At 42.1% G+C, this 19,729-nt stretch overlaps 1 protein-coding gene across 2 annotated transcripts in view; it reads left to right on the top strand.

The window, feature by feature from the left end:
• Positions 1 to 952: 952 nt before the first annotated feature.
• Positions 953 to 19,729, top strand: part of UNC5C (unc-5 netrin receptor C) — a 240,106-nt gene continuing 221,329 nt past the window's right edge. Inside the window, exon 1 of one of the 2 annotated variants that reach the window (XM_090139303.1) lies at positions 953 to 1,329. In XM_090139303.1, coding sequence (XP_089995429.1) covers positions 1,206 to 1,329 — 124 coding nt within the window. In that variant the 5' untranslated portion in view covers positions 953 to 1,205. The remainder of the gene's footprint in view (positions 1,330 to 19,729) is intronic. The other variant, XM_090139304.1, reaches the window with a different exon arrangement.

Genomic DNA, 19,729 nt, shown 5'->3' with positions numbered 1-19,729 from the left:
CTGTAGAGCTGGAAACAGACAGGACTAGAACACAGAAGCTGCTAGGCTTGAAGTGTGGTCTTCCTGGGGCACCTTCCTGGCATATCTCTCCTCTAAAATAAAGCTCCCAAAACCCAGAAATGGGGATGGTACTTGTGGGAAGAGCATTAACATCACAGGGCTGAGGTATAGAGCCCCATGGGGATAAGCAGCTCCTGTGGCCCCAGGAAACTCTTATGCAGCATTGCCATGGCAGCCTCATGCTGCTACTTCTTCCTGACGGGCAGAAGGCAAAGGCAGCGTGTCTGGGAAGATGCATGAAAAAGTGCTGCTTGTCTCATGGGCACCTCTCCTTGGGGAGCTTATGGACTGCAGGAGAGGCTGCCCGGGGAACACGGTATGCTATGGGACTATAGCCCCTTGGAATAGGTGCAGCCTGGCACATGAGAAGCTGTGTCTGGGCACTGCCACAGGCAGCCCACCTGGGTTCTGCAAGGGGAACAGCAACTTAAAAACCCAAACCAGCAGTGAAACCTAAGCAAACCCTGGTCGAGCAATGAACCTCAGCTGTGGGCACTGCCTGTGGGATTCGGTGGACAAGCAATGAAGGCAGAGGGCAAGAGAAGGCACGTTGAGGGTGCTGGGCTAAGGGCTGGGACCCTGGGGTGACCTCAGCCTTTTAGGAGAGGCGGAAAAGGAAGGGAAAGGGAGAGCCGTTCCCTGGGGAAGGGGGCTCCCCAACCCTCTCCTGGGGTAGCCTTTCCCCTTCTCCCCCAGCGGGATCGGGGAGGGCTGTTTGCGTTCGGTCGTGTGTATGCGTGTGCTTCAGCATCCGTGCAGGGGGAGCGGGGCAGGGCTGCGGCGGGTGGTTCCCAGCCTCCCCCGCCCCCTTTCCCTCTGGGTTCGCTCCTCGGCTCCGGCTCGCATTTGAGCGCAGGCGGGCGGCACAGCCCCTCTCCCAGCCCGGCCCTGCCCGGCCCCCACCCGTCCCCGCCCCGCGGGCTGCGGGCTGGAGGTAGCCGCGCCGTTCCGAGCCGAGGCACCCGCGGGAAGGCAGCGCTCCGCCGGGCTCCGCTCCGCGCCCCGCCATGCCGCGCCCGTGCCCCGCCGCCCCCCGCCCCGCCGCACTCCGCGCAGCCTGAGCGCCTACGGGGCTCCGCGCCGGGACGGGGCCGCCGGCGGCTGAGCCGGCTTCGAGAGGCACCGCTCCGCGCTACCGCCCGGCTATGGGGAAAGGGTTGGAGGGCACGGCGGCCCGCTGCGGGCTGGGAATGGGATACCTGCTGCACAGCGTAGTGCTCCCCGCGCTGGCCGTCCTGGGGGCCAGCCGGCCCGGCTCCGCCGCGCAAGGTGAGACTGCGGGTCGGCGGGCGGGGCGAGCCGGCGGTGCACGGCCAGCGGGGCGGCTGCCCCGTCCCGTCCCGGGGTCTCGAGCCGGGAGCGGAGGGAAGCCGCCGTGGGGCTGGATGGGGCCCGGTGGGGCTGGGGGCTCCGCGGGCACAGCAGGTGGGAGCCGTTGCGGCCGCTCCAACCCCTCGGCAGAGGTCTTTGGTGAGACCCGCTTCTCCCACGCTCTGCTTCTTTCTTAAAGCGTGATGGACCCGAAGGCAGTTACCGCTTGTGTGGTGTCTTTATTTTATGTTACTGTTTTATGTTCGCCGGGTCGGGGGCTGCGGAACGCATTTACTAAGTCTGTTTCTCTCCGAGCTCGTGTGCAAATTCCCCCATCAAAGTGAAAGTGGCTCCATGCGTTCCGCGGTGTCTGGAGTATCAATCACAAAGAGACCCGGTTCGGTTCGCTCCAGCCCGGCTGCTGCAGGCAGGCACAGCGGGAGGCTGCTTCTGCTGCCAGATAAAACTTTCTCGGTGCTTTTCTCCTCTCTTCCCGAGAGTTCGAGCTGAAGTGGAAATGATGGCTTCTGCTGGGAAATACTTTTCTACGAGCTCCTCAGCACTGTGGGGAGAGAGGCTGCTGCTGCGTGTGGGCAGCGCAGCACGTAGCAGGGATGTGCGGGTTCGTTAAAGCTCTTGCAAATTCCCGGTTATGTTGGTAGCAAGAGAAAGGAATTGTCAGAAGCTGATCGCGTGTTTCAGACCTGCCACTGAGAAACAGCAACGTGCAACAAAGCTTTGATTTGGAGATGTCAGCATAGTGCAAGTGGAAGAACGCTGGTTTCCCCCTCATCACTTCAGTCGAGAGGCACTAGAGATGGCCTCGCAGCCCGACCCCGTGCTCTCTCCCAGCCATCGCAGCCTGCTCCTCTCCAGCCTTTGGCCTGGGGAGCGCTCCCATCCGCTCTCGCTCCCGTTGCCCCCGGCAGGGTGTTGGGATGCAGTGTGCATCGTTTCTGTACCTTAACACCGTTAATCCTTACCCACTGGTAGTTGCTTCATCCTTGGTCACATTTCCACAGTGTACCAGAAATTTATCTCACAGGGATATTGGAAACCTGGTTATGAAAAAGAGAATGTAGAAAATGGAAGTACAAAAACCAATTATGCATCATATCACATTTCTGGATCATTTTTTTCCTCGGTTGCTTTCCTGTTGGACATGGCTGGGGCTTGATGTTATGTTTTTCAAGGTTTTATTAGCACCATGTGCATGCAGACCTAGATGTCAGTGGCTTCATGTCAGTCTGTGCAGATCTGAGAATTGAGAAGATCCCCTCGGGCAGCAGGACCTGGAGCAGCAAGGAGCCTGATGTCCTGCTGGCAGGACACGGGGACCTGCTGCTCCACGTCTGCTCGCTGCAGGGCATCCTGCACCCGCTGCCACATGCTCATAATGTAATGCTGCACGGCAGAGTGCTGTGTGCATGCTTAGGGACAATGGCAGGGGGCATGAGTGTGGGACCAAGAGAGGCAGGAGAGGTCTCCAGCAATATTTCCCATCATTTGCCATGTCACACACTTTCCCCAACTGGGTGGAAAACTGAAGGAGATAGTCATTTGGTTTTGACTCATTTTTCCATGGCTGCTTTTATTTTTGCTTCCTGTTTGTTGGATGTGGGTGCAGAATTTGGGTGCAGACCTGGCTTTGGCATCCTTCCCAGAGCTGAGGGATTTTCTAATTGGTGTTTGTCTTGGTGAACTTCATTTATGTATGCATAGTGCTTCTGTAAGGCAATGAATCAACAGTTTAACTGTGCCCTCTTCAGGAAGTTTTCTTACTATATCTCACAGGCAAAGTTTTAATGCTGTTTTGTTTCTATGTTTCCAAAATACACAAATATTAAAATGATTCTTATGCAATCTCATTCTCCAAAGCCATCACCCAGTTGGTCAATCTTTTCTGTGGTGGAACCCCTCCACTACTTCTTTCATTTACAGACCCTTGAAAGCAGCAGAAATTGAAAATGTGGCACTCTCCAAATCAGCCTTGGTCTTTTCTGATTTTCACTGGGTCTGCAGCCAGCTGACATGGTTTTAATTGTGCAAAAATTCAGTGGTCCTATGTGATGCTTTGAAAAGCAAAAACAACAGCAAAAAAAGGCTTAAAAGGGTGACTGTCTCCAACCAGCAAACACTGACACAGTTATAATGTTAAGAGGCATGGAAGGAAGTGCATTTTTTTTCCCCCAGTACTTGCTCCTAGTGCTATTTCTTATTTTGCTTTGCTTCTCCATTCCCCAACCAGCTTTATCTTTTGAAGCTGGCTAGGGAAGCTGTAGGCATTGTGGGGCTTCTGCTTTAATGCTTTCCCTTTCCATTGCCTCTTGGAAAATAAATGTATCAATTGAGTGCTTGGTGGATCGGCCCCCACGCTCCCTTGTAGAGAGATTCATATCATTGCATCCCAGAATCCTCCTGTAAACCGTTCAGCAGACCTAAATACACTTTTTTATTAGCATTTCTTATCTTATTATCTGAAGCTGTCTTAAGTATTTTTCCGTTGTTATCAGGAGAGAACAGGAAATGGCCCCAATGTTAGAGAGAGCCTGTAATTTTTAAAGGGGAGTGAAAGCGGCCAGGGAAATTATCAAGCCAAAATCAGTTTGAATGTGATGTTTGTTATATTCATTATACTGCTATACATTAAAAAAGCCCCATTAGAAGGAGAATCCAGGCATCCCAATGTGCAAGAGAAAAGAACAGCCAACTCCAGACCAAGCTGTGCTCAGCGTCTTGGTGCCATCTGCCGTCAGAGCAACTTTCCCTTCTTGTGTCTATCAGCAGAGACTGTGCTTCAGCTGTTGTGCTTCCCTACTTTCTCTTCTCTTTGGACGTAAAAGGACTTTGCCCCACAGCCCTATTCTTTTTTTTTCAAAGATGGGTGGGACAAAAGGAGAGCTGAAATGCCTCATGCAGTGGTGAGTGTGGTTCCACCAGCTTCATGGGTTAATAATAATGCGGAAGAGATGGGTAGAAAAGTTGAAGTCAAAGGGACTGCATGTGAATGAGGCTTTGTCTCATTTCTTCCTTTGCAGTGAAAGTGCATTTTTTATGCTTAACCTCTGAAACCTAATTAAATTAAAGTGATAATTTAAAAAGAAAACTGTAAAAGAGCCATATGTGCAGATATTTGTCCTACCCCAGCATACTCCTTATTACCGACAGCAGCAGTTTGAAAATGCTTGGTGCGGAAAAAGTGAAACACAACATGTGAATGTACGAACCTTTTGGGGATGCACTTCCCGATTAAAAAACTAAATGCATCTTGTAGGAAAAAGGAAGAAACAGACTTAATTTTCTTGATGTATCAGTGGACCACTTGTATTTGATCGTGTGAATGTAATAGCATCTGCACCAGTAAAGCCAAGGAGTATTTCACTGTGAACAGATAAACCCATTTGGAACATTAATCTCTTTTCAAGTGTTGTGCTCTTGCGGATTTCAGTGATGTTCACAAGTTTGGGCCAGATGCTGCAATCCTTGCTTGCCCCCAGTAGCATTTTAGTGCTGCAGAGGCTTCCCAGGGAGCATGGCAGCCCACTGGGAGGCCCTGGTTGGCTGAGGGGCAGTTTCAGCAGGATTAAAATGAAGTGCAGAGATCCCTCTGTTATGGAGGGAGTTTCTCCATGGGAATGAATGAGTCAGAATCTGTACTTTGGTCTGTCCAGTCTTTAGCCAGCTGGTTGCAACAGTTGCAGAAAAAAAATAACACAGAAGTGTATGCATCAAATACAGCCCCCTTCTGATGAAATTTCAGCATTACTGTTCTTGCTATTGTTATTCAGTATAGTAAGAATGCATTTGTGGTTTCTCAACATTTCCACAATCATGCAGCATTTTTACACCCAGTCATTTTACGTGCATCGTTCAGCACGTGACTTTTTCGTTTGCTTGTTTTTCTGTAGTGGTCTCAAAACCCTGGTTATTCACTGCACTTTGTGACTAGCTTTGTGTGTGAAAAAGTCAGAAACAGGAAAGAGCATTAACCATATTAAAGAGATTTTTTTCTAATTGAATTTTCCAAATACAGTACATCTGAGAACTGTGTTCCAAAGACAGGCAAATCGGTTCCATAGCTGGTCTGCAAAGCAAGAGAGGAGAACATGTGGATTATATTTATCAGGCATTTTCAAATAAATATCTTTATTTTTTTGTACAAGTAGAGACTGATGTTTTGAGGCACAGTCAGTCTGCCCAGTTGAATGGGATAAAGTGCAACATCAGTTCTCATGGTACGTGAGGGGAGCTCATGCTGGTAGAACAGTAGCTGGATATTTCTGTACTGTACATGGTCAGAATTTTATATATATGTAAAACACTGGGTAGAGCTAGTTTGAAAAGTGAAGCTACACATATTTTGCATTGCCAGCCTGGAAGTCTTGTTTGAAGTAACCTACATATTATGGCCATGTTTTTTCCTTTATGGTGCCTTTCAGGACTTCACACTGTTGGACTTCTGAGGAATCTGGTTCCTGAATTCTGGAAAAAGACACATAAAAGTTGCCTTTGTAGATAATCAGAAAAATATTTGTAATTGCTCTAACGTTGGGGAATTTGAGTATGTTACTCAAAGTAGCAGACTGTTTACTGCAATTTAGACAGATGATTTGACTCAGTGTGAGTCTTAAGCATTTGGATCTTTGGTTTGTCATCTAAAACACGTCATATCCTTGAAATAAAGGTTAGTTTAATCATGGGTGCTCTGCCAATGCAATGTGTTTCATGTAACTATATATATATATGGTGCTATAGGAAAGAAAGGTGTTCTCTTTTCCCATCCCCATGTCCTCCCCTCTGGGTTGGGAGAGCAGTGTGTGTGTTTGTGAAGTGTGCGTGCTGCTGGCCACCCAGTGGAGGTATTCAAGTTTAGCAGGCAGCAATCTTGGCACCAGTGCCAATACAGCAGTAATTACATTGCCTGTCGTTTTCATTAGCTAGTTCTGCTTTGACATTCGACTCACAGATATAAACCAATGTGAGCTTTAAAGCATAAGTCAAGGATGTAGTGTAAGGAATAAGAGGCAAGTGGTGGTTTTCCAGTTAACTATGACCTCCGTCTGCAGAGCTGCAGAATAATGCTGTACAGAGGCACAGTTCAGCTCTGACTGCTTCCAAGGGCTGAAGGATGGTGGTGTTTTAGGTGATTTATTGTGTGCGCTCAGCAGAGTCTGGTCTTGGGAGTCAGTGCCCCTAGAGCTCTTCATCATAACATTATCCAAGAGGTGATCCAAAGGAAATGGCAGTAAGTCTTCTGGGAGGCCAACTGTATCCAAAAGAAGATTTAACTGGCTTCATTTGTAAGTGAACATTTAAAATTATGTTGAAAATGGAAATGTTTGTGAAGCAGCTAGCATTGACTAAATAGGAACAACAGAATTCTTCTTAATTTGCACATACTTTGTTACCCTATGCTTAATATGATGGGGCCATCTGCAAATATTCCAGCACCAAATTCTGGCAGGTGACAGGGAGAGGATTTATTCAGTATTGTCTTTGTATTTGTAGTAGGTGTGCTTAAACATTTTGCAGAGGGTGGGTTGCGGGTTTTTGTTTGTTTTATTTAGATTCATCTTTCTAAGGTAGGGATGAAGCACAGAAGTGACTGTAAGCCACACACGCTAGCAGAAAAAGGTGAAATGAAGCCACAAACTGTAGTATGTTTCATTTGCTTTCTTCAGGGCTGGCTTTGCACTTTCAAGCAGCATTCACAAGTCAGGCACTGTGGTTCAGAGTAGTGGGCAAGAGCTGCTAAAGTATTTCCCAGCTTGTCATAACCTTGGAGATGCTCATATGCAGCATTCCCCCCAGGTAGTCATCATCAGAGCAGCTTCCTGTTTGCCTTCCTAACTCCATCCCAAAGCACATGTGTTCAGCAGGAAAAATGGGATTTCCTCCTAATTCACCAAACACTGGGACTTGGGGAGTCCCTTTATAGTTTGGCACATTATTACCTAAAAGCTCTGGGCAAAAGCAGTTTCACTTAAAAATTTTATCAATGCAGAAAACTCTATTGGGGCGGGGGAAGAGAAGAATAATTTTTGTTTATTTGCTTGGGGAAGTGGGATGTGGCTGACACCCTTCAAGAAACCTCCCCCCAACAAGAAACCTTAATCAAAACCAGAAAGGATTCAGTTCTTTTAGCAAAAAGGTCAGTAACATACCAAATATTTGTTGTGCTGGCCAAACTCTTTTTTTCTTCCCCTCTATAAAAGTCTCCTGGATGTTCAGTGAAAATAAAAATGTTAGACATTATGGAATCTTCAGACAATAACAGCTTTCATTCTTCTTTACATTTATAAAAATATTCCAACCAGATTTGTGGAAAGCTTCACTATTAAGCTTGACTTACAGTCCTGATTCAACACAGGTTAAGGCATGTATTTGCAGCACTTCCTAGGTCTTGTGCTGCTTTTATATCTCACTGATTTGACTGATGCAGATTGAGGTGGAGAATCACAGCTTGGCCACGGTGCCTGCCTCAGGAAGGACAGGCAGCACTGGGTTTAAGTGAGTGTTTTTGCCAGTCCCCAAACACATCTCTCCCTGCTGCTCTAGTTTGTGTAGGTGCAGTAATCCCATAAAAGCAGGGTCTTTTTATATATAGTGTAGTGCTCGGTGCCTCTCCAAATTCTCACCTTCCTTTGTTATGAGGTCTGCATTGGAACAACAAAGAGAAGGCAGCAAAGAAGTTGTGTGTGCACACATCAACTGGTGGCACCCCACATGGGGAAAATCTACAATTGCCTCTTTAGGATGGTTTTGCTATGTTTGCATTGCCGGAGATAGTGAGTTTCTCACTGGTTACATTGCACTAATGAGATTTTTAATTCACCTTGCTGAACTGGGAGAAGAGCTGTGTTTTATTGCTGTTTGGTGGAGAGATGCTGAAAAGTGTGGAGCAAATGTGTAGGAACCAGAATGAGAACCAGAGGCTTGTGAATGCTGGAGATGGTGTTTTTTCTAGTCCCTCCTTTTCCTCATCTGAGAATCCCAAAGATGGATTGTGGTGGGAATGCTGTGCTGAAGGCTCTCAGATCTTTCCTAAAATTGAATTTACTGGGTCTACCCAACAGTTTGTTTATATATGCTGGCACCAAAAAAATGCCTAAAAGATGAAGGGCAAAACAATACGCCGTTGCTCAGAACAGGGATGCTTTGTGGGAACTCTGCATTTACACTGGCAAGTGTTTAAAATGGACTTGGTTAGACCAGTGAAATTATCCCAAACAGCCTACCTTTGCAAGGAGTGATAGCAGTTCCATTGGGTAGCAGCAGCGCTGCTGTAAATGGAATAAGGATCACTGCTTTGGGTGGATTTGTTTTGTTTAAATCTGCAATTCGGGAATATCATATTCAACTGAATGAAGCGACTTACACCCTGTTGCCTTATGAGTTGCCAAAGCTCAGGTTGCCTAGGCAATTAAATCAGTATCTTTTTTTCTCTCTTGGAGGTAGCATTATCAACAATAATGCTAAGGAGCTTGGAAAGGTTTTACTGGTCTGGCAACAGCTGAGAATTTTCTTGTTAGGTAGTTCCTCCCAATCCCTTTTTAGTTATTTTCAAGAAGTAAAGTAGCTTTATTTCTTAGTCTCATATTGAGTGAGAGGTTGAAACGTTAAGCTCTATGGATTAACGGTGTATCCTTTGAGAGAAAGGAAAGCCTGCATTTTCCTTGGTCCCCTGAGTAGTGGATGTGATTTTTTGAGAGATCTTGAATTTCATCAACTAGACAGGGGGAAACAGGCAAGTAAGCTTTAACTTATCTGCCAAAAGAGTTTGACTCCTCTATGTGCGTTTAGGAAACCTGTTTGAACTCCTCCTTTGCTTGAATTTAGTACATCTCATGTGAGGCAGCAAGAAGAGATCGCCACAAGATTATTAGACATTCAGAGAGTTTTTGAGAGCTGTGTTATAGCCATAAACTGGCTGAATAACAATTGGAGTTCTCCTATGGTATTTGGTGTATTTATGTATTGCACAGATGTATCACTTGTCTTCTTCAGTTCCAACATGCATGTTTATACTAGAAGTTTACATATTGAGAGAAAATAAGGATGTAGTCTCCCTGAATAAGGTTAATTGCAGTTCAATCATACCAAAAGGGGGGAATGAGAAGTGGGACAGAATAGCAAGTGAGGTTAATACTGTTCTCGTGCACTGGATTTACCTACACGAACTGTAACAGATCTACTTCTGTTTGCTAAGAATAATTCAAGGTATGCACGTGCACACTTAGTCTGAATTAATTTTCTCTGTCATTAATATGTCTCCCAGTTCTGCCAGCTGCTCTCAGAATTAACAGATGTATTCCTTTCACCTCTCAATTGTACAGCATCAACAGCTTTCAGCAGCAACCAGAGCCGTGCATGTAGCAGCGAGGCTCTCAGTCTGAAATTTTGGATAGTCTGCAGTCACTGAGACAACAGTGTAATCTCTGTGGCTTGAGCTTTTGTTCTAAGTTTAGGACAGAACTCAATGGTGTTTTTAACTAGTAGGACATAAAATTTCCTTTCTCTCTTGTTTGCCACAGATCTGAATATATGAGTTAATTATGGAAAAATCCCAGTTCTGTCCAGTTAAGGGATGGGGCTATAATTAGATGGTGAAGAATATGCCCTGGTACCAGCAGTGTTCTTGCTGAATTGGCTCATGAATTACCAGTATTCCTTGCTGTAAGCTTTTTGGCCCAAAAGCTGCAGTGGTTTTTGGCAAATCATCATCCCCATTAAAAATTCCTTTCACACAGACGTTACAAACACAGCTTAGGGACTTCCTTTCTGCTTCCTCACCAGTTTCTGAAGGTGAGGGTAACTTTTTCAGTCACTTGCTGAAATAAAACACAATGTTCTTCTTATGCAGCACATCTCTGCTGACAAGGGTACGAGTGCTGGTTTTCCTTGTCTTTCTCGTTTAGAATAGCTGTGCCTTAGCAAGTAGGAAGTTCCTAATTTCTTGGTTATTACTGAGTAACTAGAAAGTTTATAGCTAGAAAGTTCAGAACTTAGGTGTCAGTTTACTTTTGTTTTCTTTTTTTTTTTTCTCCATACTTAAATCAAGGATAGACTTACACAAGTCCAGGCTGTGGCCAACAAAATATATAGCTCCATTAATTTCAAAGACAGGACATAGCAGCTGTAACAGTTTTGTGTAAAAAAAAAAAAAAAAAAAAAAAAAAAAAAAAAATTATGTCAGCATAGTAGAGTGAGACTCACAAATATATGGACTTTGATATAGCCTTTTGTTTGTTTGTTTGCTTTTTGCTGTCAATTTTTTTGGTATGTTTTGTTTATTTTTTAGCTCAATAATTTGAATACTTTTGTGGCTTTCCATTCCTCTTACATGTAGTGATATGACTTAGCTGTACAGAGATTAATACCATGCCTTACTTGAAAATCGGTTGGTGAGGATCTTCCAGGCAATTGTTCTTTTCTTGGGTTTTGCCACATTATTTCCAGTAGGAACACTGACAGCCAAATGCCACCAACTGTAGGCAGATACCTGCATAAATGTCTATTACACACAGGCGATGCCTGGCGATTACCTGCCTCAGCGTTCTGTTGTTTTTAACTGAAGTCCTCTGCTACTGTGAAAGCATACTCAGGCTTCTGAGGCTGGAGTTATAAATGTAACAGCTGGTAATAAAAGTGATTATCCTAGGCTAGGTAGTAGAATGAGTAGTGCCATGTGTCTTTTGACAAAGGCAAAAATCTTCAGTTTCTGCTAGCTTTTGTGCTTTCAGTGTCCTGCAGTATTTCTGTATGAGTCATCTCTTTTTTTATTCTGCTAAGTCTTTTATATATTAGTTCTGTGTAGTAAACATAGCTTATTGGATAAAATCTACCAAATCTTGAAAAGAAAAGTACTAGTTCATTTACTTGCGTTGTAAATGTGTCTATCATTTTGCAATCTCCAGCAGAAAGTCTTAAATTTGCATTTATAAGAACCATTTACAAAGAAAACTGATTTTACATGACAAAGTGACGTGCCGTGGAGTATGTATCTGCTAAAACTTTGCTGATGAGCTTATTTTATGGGAACTTGATTTTATTGTAAAAAAAAAAAAAAACAAACAAAAAACCAAAACAAAAAACCAAAAAAAAACCTTTCTCTTGGGGAAATCAACCAATGACATACCTACATCATGTTTTTCTTACTATCTCCTTAGTTTTGCTGGGTTGCTTGGGATTTACATCTGAGTAACATGAGGAAAATTTGGTCTTTTGTCCTTAAAGTTTTATATCTGCCAGCACCAATGTAAGATGTGTATTTTGTTTGTGGAGGCCGGGCTGAGGTTAAGTTGGTTTTAAAGATAACAGTAGATTCCAGCGTCCTTGCATTTGTTTTGTATTTGGTGACAGTCACTAAATCAGAGGAAGGAATGTTCAAACAACATGCTTGAGGAAAAGCGATTTTTATAGAAAGGGCCCGTTCCTGCTAATAGCCAGTAACTGCACATAACCCCACTGACATTAAAAGTCCATTAGCTAAGCCCAGTTTAAACAGCAGCTGATGCTATGTCAGCTAAATGTACAATGGAATTTTTCATGTAATGCAGCAATAGCACTTCTGTAATTTTTCTAAATGTATGTACATTAAGGAAAGCAAATGTCATCTGATAGTAGTAAGATGAAGAGTTCATATTAAAGTAGGGAGAGTTGTAATCATACTGAAGTTCCCATCTGGCTGCATTAACAGGAAACAAAAATAGTTAAATGAGAAGCAATGAGTGTCAGGTTTGTGAATTGAAGCTAAATTAGCAAATTCAGCATACAGACTTCTGTAACACAGCGTAACCGCAGAGCTGCTTATCTGTTTGGTTCTTTACCATGAAATATGTTATGACCTTGCTCAGGAACATTTTCTACTGAAGCTAGTAACATGCTTTGTCATGTAGAGCACTGGGTTGCCATGGGTGGGGGGGGAGGGGGGGGAAGGTTATTTGCTGTCTGTTTCGGAAATATGTCTCATTATGTAATGTGAGAGCATTTAAACTTGTCAGTATACAGTGTTTGTATGCCTTTGGCCCTAAATTCTAGTTAACTATTTCCACAGCAAATAGCATCTTACACATACCACTTATGTATAGGAAAAAGGATACAGAGGGATGGCGAGAAAACGGTGTGTGTTTATTAAAAAGAAAGGAAGCATGACAAATGTTGAAAGAGTGGAAATGGACTCATCTTCAGAAGCAGCCAGCAGACTGGAATCCTCTCCTGGAGCACCACTTAGCACCCAGTTTGGCAATCCGAACCCAGTTTAATTCTGAAAAGTTGTCTTGAAGTCATCTTTGAAAACAGATACTGTGGTATAAAGCCATTGTGGAGGCCGTCTAAGGGATGTTTAGTAAGCTAATGCGGGAGCTGAAGCAGAGGGGTAATTAGCTCCTTGCTGTCATTCTCACAGACTTCTCCACCTCCTCTTTGCTGTTATCAGTCCATTAGTGAAACCTTGTACAAGTACTGACAAGAGCAGAGCTTAAATACCTGATCTGGGTAGGCATACCCAGAGCAAAAATCCTGCAAGCGCATCTGGAGGGCTCTCTTAAACTCATAACACACCATGCTAATAGTGCAAAACTCTCAAATGTGGTGTGAGGCTTGGCTGATTTTTTTTTTTTTTTAATTATTATTTTTTTTCTTCCCAGGCTGCAGGAGTCGACATTAGTAGCGTGATCAGAGCAGACCATGTGTTTGTGAACCGCAGGCTTTAAGGAGAGTAATTCAATTGCATTTTTTCCCTTCTGGAACATAACATGTAAACATATTACTGAACTAAAGCCTGGCTTTAATTACAAGCAGTAACTTTTCATGTTGACAGATTTTCACATGGAAAGCTTTACTGAAAATGAGAGGAGACTTCTTTTTTTGCCATCATTATTTCTTGCTGCTTAGTGCTTTTATCAAGTACAGTAAAATACCATTTGTAATTAATTCCAGTGGACATGTTTAATATAATTACCAAACAAAATCCTGTTTACTAACATATTGCTTGTGAAACCAGTCTGAATAATCTGGTCTCTGGCACACATAAATCAGGCAGTAATAACAGTAAATATTTCACAATATACTTAAGAGTGCTTTGATTTTAATACTGAATCCACTGGGGTTTAAAGGATAAAACATAGGTCAAAAGTGACTTTTTCCATATGTTTTTGACTCATCTTTTGCACCATTTCTCCTGTTATTGAAAAAAATCATTATTGTATTTGATTATAAAAAAAAAAAATAGTAAATATATACATTTTCATATGCTGGGAGAATTATGTAAATGAATTAGGCCAGAGCTGACAAAGTGATGCTGTTCACATTGACATAGGACAATTACAGTCACGAATACTTTTCATTGGAAGAAGAATTGCAATACCAATACTCTTCGTCTTTCTGAAAGTTTTACTATTTTTACCCATCTGGTTGTCTGTCTGTTGCACACTAAGCCTGAACCACATGCATAATCATCTTCTTCTCCTAGTTTTATGAGACAATTCAGGGCCCCTAAGGACTGTGAAAACCGAAGGTGACCAGAAGCTAGGTTTGTAGCGGAGCACTGGGAGACTCGTGAGCCTGTGTTATGTGCTAGATTGAGGCTTTCAGGGAAGACTGAGTCTGTATTTAAATAGAAAGAGGAGAAGGAGATCAGTAGTCTAGTACAGAATAGTTGGGGTTGCATGAGGCTACTAAACCGTCTTTGTGGTAGGATTGTGTGTGTAAATGTGTTCAGTTCAGAGGAGAGCCTTGAAGTTCCATGAAAAGGTTTATAATCATCCTGCAAGTCATTTTTTTTTTCCCCCCCAAAACAAAGGATTTGAAAAACAGTAATGTAAACCAAAGTATTTTTCATTTTATTTTTCTTCTGTGGTTGGATTTCCCCACTGAAGTTGACATAAATTGGCAAACATTTTGTCCATCACTTTCTTTGAAAGAATTCCTTCCTTCGTTTAGCGAGAACCATTGGTGATAGGTGAATGGTTGGACTGGATGATCTTATAGGTCTTTTCCAACCTTAGTGATTCTGTGATTCAATACCTGGAGCTTGGCTGTGGCTCAGCAGAGGTTTTTTCATAGCAGGCCAATGAAGATCTGTGGTGTAATTGGTACTCCAAGACACTGTTAATATTTTCTGCAGTTAGTAAGGACTATAACGATTGCTTGCAGTCATTTATGCAAGCAAAAACTTACTGTCAAGCAAAACTTCTGGGATGTTCTGATTGTGTCAGCTCTCAAAGACGTCTGATATTTGTACAGTTTTCTCAGCTTTCTGCTGTCAAGTAAGCATTTTGGAATTCAGTGGGTTAATACATATGCATTTCTGACTCCTAAGCTGTGAAGAGGGATGTTTATTAAATAAAAATTGTAAGGGTTTTCTAATGTATTCGTTTATTTTTCTTTCTTCTTTATGCTCATCAAAAGAGCGTCTAGTTGATCCTTTAGAAGTTTCCCATTTTGAACTGTGAATTTCAGGACTTCCATGGAAGTACATTAGTGGGGAACTACTTGCTTCATCTTCTGCAAGGTCAAAATTTGTCTTAAAACTCTCTTGACTACTTTTTGTCAGGTCTTGAAGTTTGGTTTATTTGAGTATATTAACTCTTAACCATAGTCCAAAGTAAAAATAATTGTATTGCTTGTTGTCTGAAGTGGCATCTGAAAAATAAATGCACAAAATAGGCTATTTCTTATTATTATCAGTCATGCTTATGATAAAATAGAAGTACCAGGAAATGTTTTTCTTAAGGTCACTCTTTAAAAAACAATAAAAATCAAAACCTAATTCTCTAATGATCAGACTTCACCTAACTTTATCTTGCTTTTAGATGGTCACTGTTTTAAGATACATCAATGTATTTTCTTAAATATAAACTGCTGTCATCTTGCAGTCAGTATTCATCGCTATCGACTTCATATGGGCACCTAGGAATGCATAGCTATGATTTGCAAAGGTGTAACTATACAATGTGTAGCAGGTGATTGTTTCCAGAGAGGCTCCTAAATAATGTACTTTGATTTTTGGAAGCTGAAGTGCCACTTCTCAGTTTTCTGAGAACCTGCACTGAAGTCTGAGTCATTGGTTGAGAATATTGCAGTGTATGAAAAATACTAAACTGCTTTGTTATGTGTATGTGCATACAGTGTCCACTGTCCTTTGAGAAATTTTTATATATATAATTACTTAATCACAAGGAATTTCTGAGCTGAAATAACTTACATAAATGTTTGTACTTTTCCCCCATAAACACAACTAAAAGGCTCGTGTGAGTCTATTGCAAGTCTACAGACAGTGAGATATTATTTCAGAAGATGCATTTACCTGCAGAGTAAAGAGCTGACCTGACAATAGCCCTAGGCTCAAAATTCTGTTTTCCTGACTTGTGTGCTGGTTTGTTTATCAAATGTGGGATTGCTTAATATCAGGTGATGTGACCTTTAGTTTTCAGCTGCCACCATTATCTAACTGGAAACATAAGTCTTTCTATAGTAGCAAAAAAACCTTAACAAGAATTTCTGCAGTACCGTATTTTCATGACTTGAGGGCCACCTGGTCTGATACGTGTGTGCAAAAATCTTGTGATTGAAACAGCATGGGTCTGGGGCTAGGCAAGGCCAACAGCATTTTGGTTAGGAAGAATGTAGACACCAGCTGGTGTAGGTATACGTATAAATGCATCTTAATGTGTTGAGGTGCACAGGTAAATTGTGTATGCATCTTAGCCTCATCTGTTCGTCACAAGTATCAGCCCTTGGGCTGTAGTTTTTGAGCCTTCTGATTATGCTTAGGTTTGCTGCCTTTCTTGGATGGAGGGGCCTTCAGCAAATGCGTTCCTTTGCTAAATGCTTTAGTGCAGTGCTGGCTGAGGGCTGCGAGCAGCTCCAGTTTCTACAAGGTTGTGTTCATCAGGGAGAGATTTCTGTCCCATCTGTTGGGATGGAAAAATTTCCATGTCTCTAAGCATGCCTTTAAAGTAAATGAAATAAAGGAGCAGAGACAGCAAAGCACATCAGAGATCAATCCCAGTGCTAACAAAAAGCCTCCGCATTAAAATAGGGAGGAAAATGTTTCTATCTTTACAAGATCTTGTCCCAGTTGAAAGAATCAAGAAGAAAAGATAGCCATCTAGAACAGCAGTTATTGGCTAAAATGTTTTTTATGACTGCTAGTTGTTTGGGAATCTTTTAGTTTTTAAAAAGAGCACAGCTTGCAGAAATTTTCTTGGGAAGACATTGAAGCTGCTCATCACCTCACCACAGCAAAGGTTTGGCCAAGTATGATATTCAAAATGAAAGGACTGTGCTCATATTGCCCCTAGAACAGAAATATCTCCCCGATCTGGTCAGCAAGTGAACTTTCCTCAGCAGGTCTGGGTGCCACCGAGGCTGTCTGTCTAGCTGCTGCATTTGCCAGCTGCTTTTGACCATCTCAGAAGGTATTTACTAAAACAACACTAAAAGTGCATTTTCATCATTGGCTTTTCTCAAAGTAGGTAATGGAAAATTAAAACAAACAAAAACCAACCTGAATAGGATTAGTGGTTTCAAATACTAATTAGTAACAGTAGAAAAAATACATTTCTCTGGAGAATTAAGAGTTTTGAATACATTACAGTATTTATTTTCATTTCCCTGCGTGGCAAAACAGATACTGCACTGTATGAAGAAACTAAAGCATCCTCTTTCCCCCAAAACATGTTTAAAAAGATGATGTACAAAGTATACCTTCTATTTTACTTGCATGAAGACTTGGGATGGGAACAAACTTACTTATGGGATTTAAAGCTGAAGAAAGGCAGCATTTTGTTCTAACAGCCAAACAGAGATTTGTTTGGGGGAGTTGGGCAGTGTGCATTTAGCAGCTAGTTCTAAAGCCCATGGCAGACACATATGGGCAGTCTGGTTAAGGTTACCAAAGCATGTGCTACATTATGCTACTGAAAGCAACAAAAGGAAGATTATTATAAAGAAACCACTCCTTTCTGTGCAGGCACAGAACACAGAACTGACTGGGCCTGCCTAATTACTGCAGGGGCTCATGCAGTGCTCTGTTACTGGGGCTTGTTTGCAATCAAGTGGGCTGAGTAATGCCCTGACATAAACCAGAGGAAATGGTTAGGAGACAGGCCCATAATTACCAGCAGCAGGTGCCCATAAAGAAATGCTGGAGAGATGTTTGGAGAAGCACATGGTGCTTTGGGATAGGCCTCAGGAGCCTCCGACCAGGCTGGCAGGCAGGTCAGTAAGAGCTGGGGTGAGTGGTAAAGCACTCCATGAAAACCAAAAGAAAAGTCATGTAAATTGAAGGGTTCTTAAAATAAATGTTTTACTATCTACATGCTTTTAACATCTACGCTGTTGTAATTACAAGGCCTGTTAAATAACACAGTAGTACTTTAAGAAGCTAGACAAAAAAATAAAATTGCCATCCAGTAATCTTTTAATGTTGTGTCATTTATTTATTTTTTTCAATAGGTGTTCATTCCTTTTTCATCCAAAAACTATTTCAGGAGTCTGTGTGTGGTGTGGGCAGCACTCAGAAGTGCTGTTTTCCAAATTGTTTTTTTTTTGTCTGGTACAAAAGATACTTTAGTGTCATCATTGTCTCTAAATGCTAGAGAAAAAACTGCGGAGCCGAACAACAACAAAAAAATAGCAGAACACAAGAAAACACGATGTAAAAAGAACTGATAAAGTTGATTTAAGCACTTTGGGGTTTCATACTCATAGAAAACGTCAAATGAAAATGTAAAGTGCGAGTGGGAGTGAAGGCAGAGTTCTGCACAAATCATGTCTCTCATGACCAGTCCTATTAACATTTCAAGTACAAGGACACTTTGGCAACTGTCTGTGTATCAGTGTGGGAATAGTCCTATTCCTCTGCGTACAGCTGTGCAAGGCTATGGCCTAGAACAAGGGATCCTACCAAAACTTTCTGACAAGATGAGGAACAGCCTCTTAGGAAGCATTTTAGAGCAGGAATATCTTTGAAGAATTATTAATGTAAACTCCCCGTTATGGGAACTCTCATCGGAAAAGTGTTGCTGATGTCTATTGATTACATTTCTTTTTTGTATCTTGAAAAGTAAATGAATTTTTTTTTGTATTGGTGTGCAAGAGGTGTTATTGAATCTTTCTTATGAGTCATTATTGAATCTATAGAAGCCTAACTAGATTGCATAGTTAAGCTTGGTAAGATTGCCAGCTCTTTTTACATATGCAGAAGAAAGGAAAATACAATGTCCCTTTTCGTTATTTAAATTATGTGTGAGTGAGTGAATTTTATGGAATCAAATACATCTTAGCATAGAAAGAAAGCATGATAGATCTATACTACTCCATTAATTCCAAAATATGCTTAGCAGGGATTTTGAGGGAATACTTTGTTTTGCTGCCTAATGGTACCACATATTTATCACTATGAAAACAAGCAAAGAAGTCAATCGTTCATTATGTGTGCCAGAAATGCTTGCCACAGTCACAATGGTGATATGTCAAAACTCAGTCTCACTTTAAAAGAACAGGCAGGATTTATTCTGGAACTATACCAAAATGGACCAATCTTTCTCAAAAATATGAAGCTGGGATCAATTTTGCAAAGTTAAAATAAACAGTAGTCACACTTGACCCAGTATATTATGCTAACAGAGGAAGAAATTTAAAGGGCTGTTTGTATCTATGGATTTGGCTTGATTTAACATTAAACATGATACAGTGGATCAAAAATTATCCACTAACTTAAAAACTATTCATAATAAAATTTAGGAAGAGTTTTTAGTGTATTAGTGTATTCCACACTGTTTTCTTATACATATTTTTCTTTTTATGCCACTTGCATGAATGAATGAACGAAGGCTATTTTGCAAGGGACATGCAAAGCTAGTACCCTCAGAGTAAGAATTGCTTTGCATAGGGAGGGCTCAGATCACACTCATGAGAAACTCAGAAAGCCTTCAGAAAAATATTGTACATTTTTATTTGCAGTAGGAAAAAATGTATCAGAGACAGGCACATGTAATTATCTCCATTTTGGGATGGAAACTGGAGGAGTGAGAGGCAGGACTGGAGATTCAGCAGACCCTGCAATTCCCCTCTGGTGGGCTTATGGAAAGCATGGAAGTAATTTGTGGTATGAAGAGGGCTGGCATTTCTTGTTTCCAACCAAAGACCATGGAAAATGTAGAAAGACAATGCTGGGTTTTTACGTGGTGAGTTGGTTCGTGAGCAGTCTTGTTACTGCTTCCTGACTTCATCCTTGCTGCTCATCCTCAGCGAGCTGCTAGAGCAGACAAAATTAGGAGCCAGATTTCCTAATCCTTTTCTTCCCATCAAATTGGCAGTCTCTCCAGAGCATTTACAAGGATGTTCTTCC

The sequence above is a fragment of the Phasianus colchicus genome, chromosome 4 (assembly GCF_987193195.1).
Source record: "Phasianus colchicus chromosome 4, bPhaCol1.hap1.1, whole genome shotgun sequence".
NCBI classification, from domain to species: domain Eukaryota; kingdom Metazoa; phylum Chordata; class Aves; order Galliformes; family Phasianidae; genus Phasianus; species Phasianus colchicus.
The sequence above is the reverse complement of the archived record's forward strand: the minus strand, read 5'-3'. Positions and strand labels throughout refer to the sequence as shown.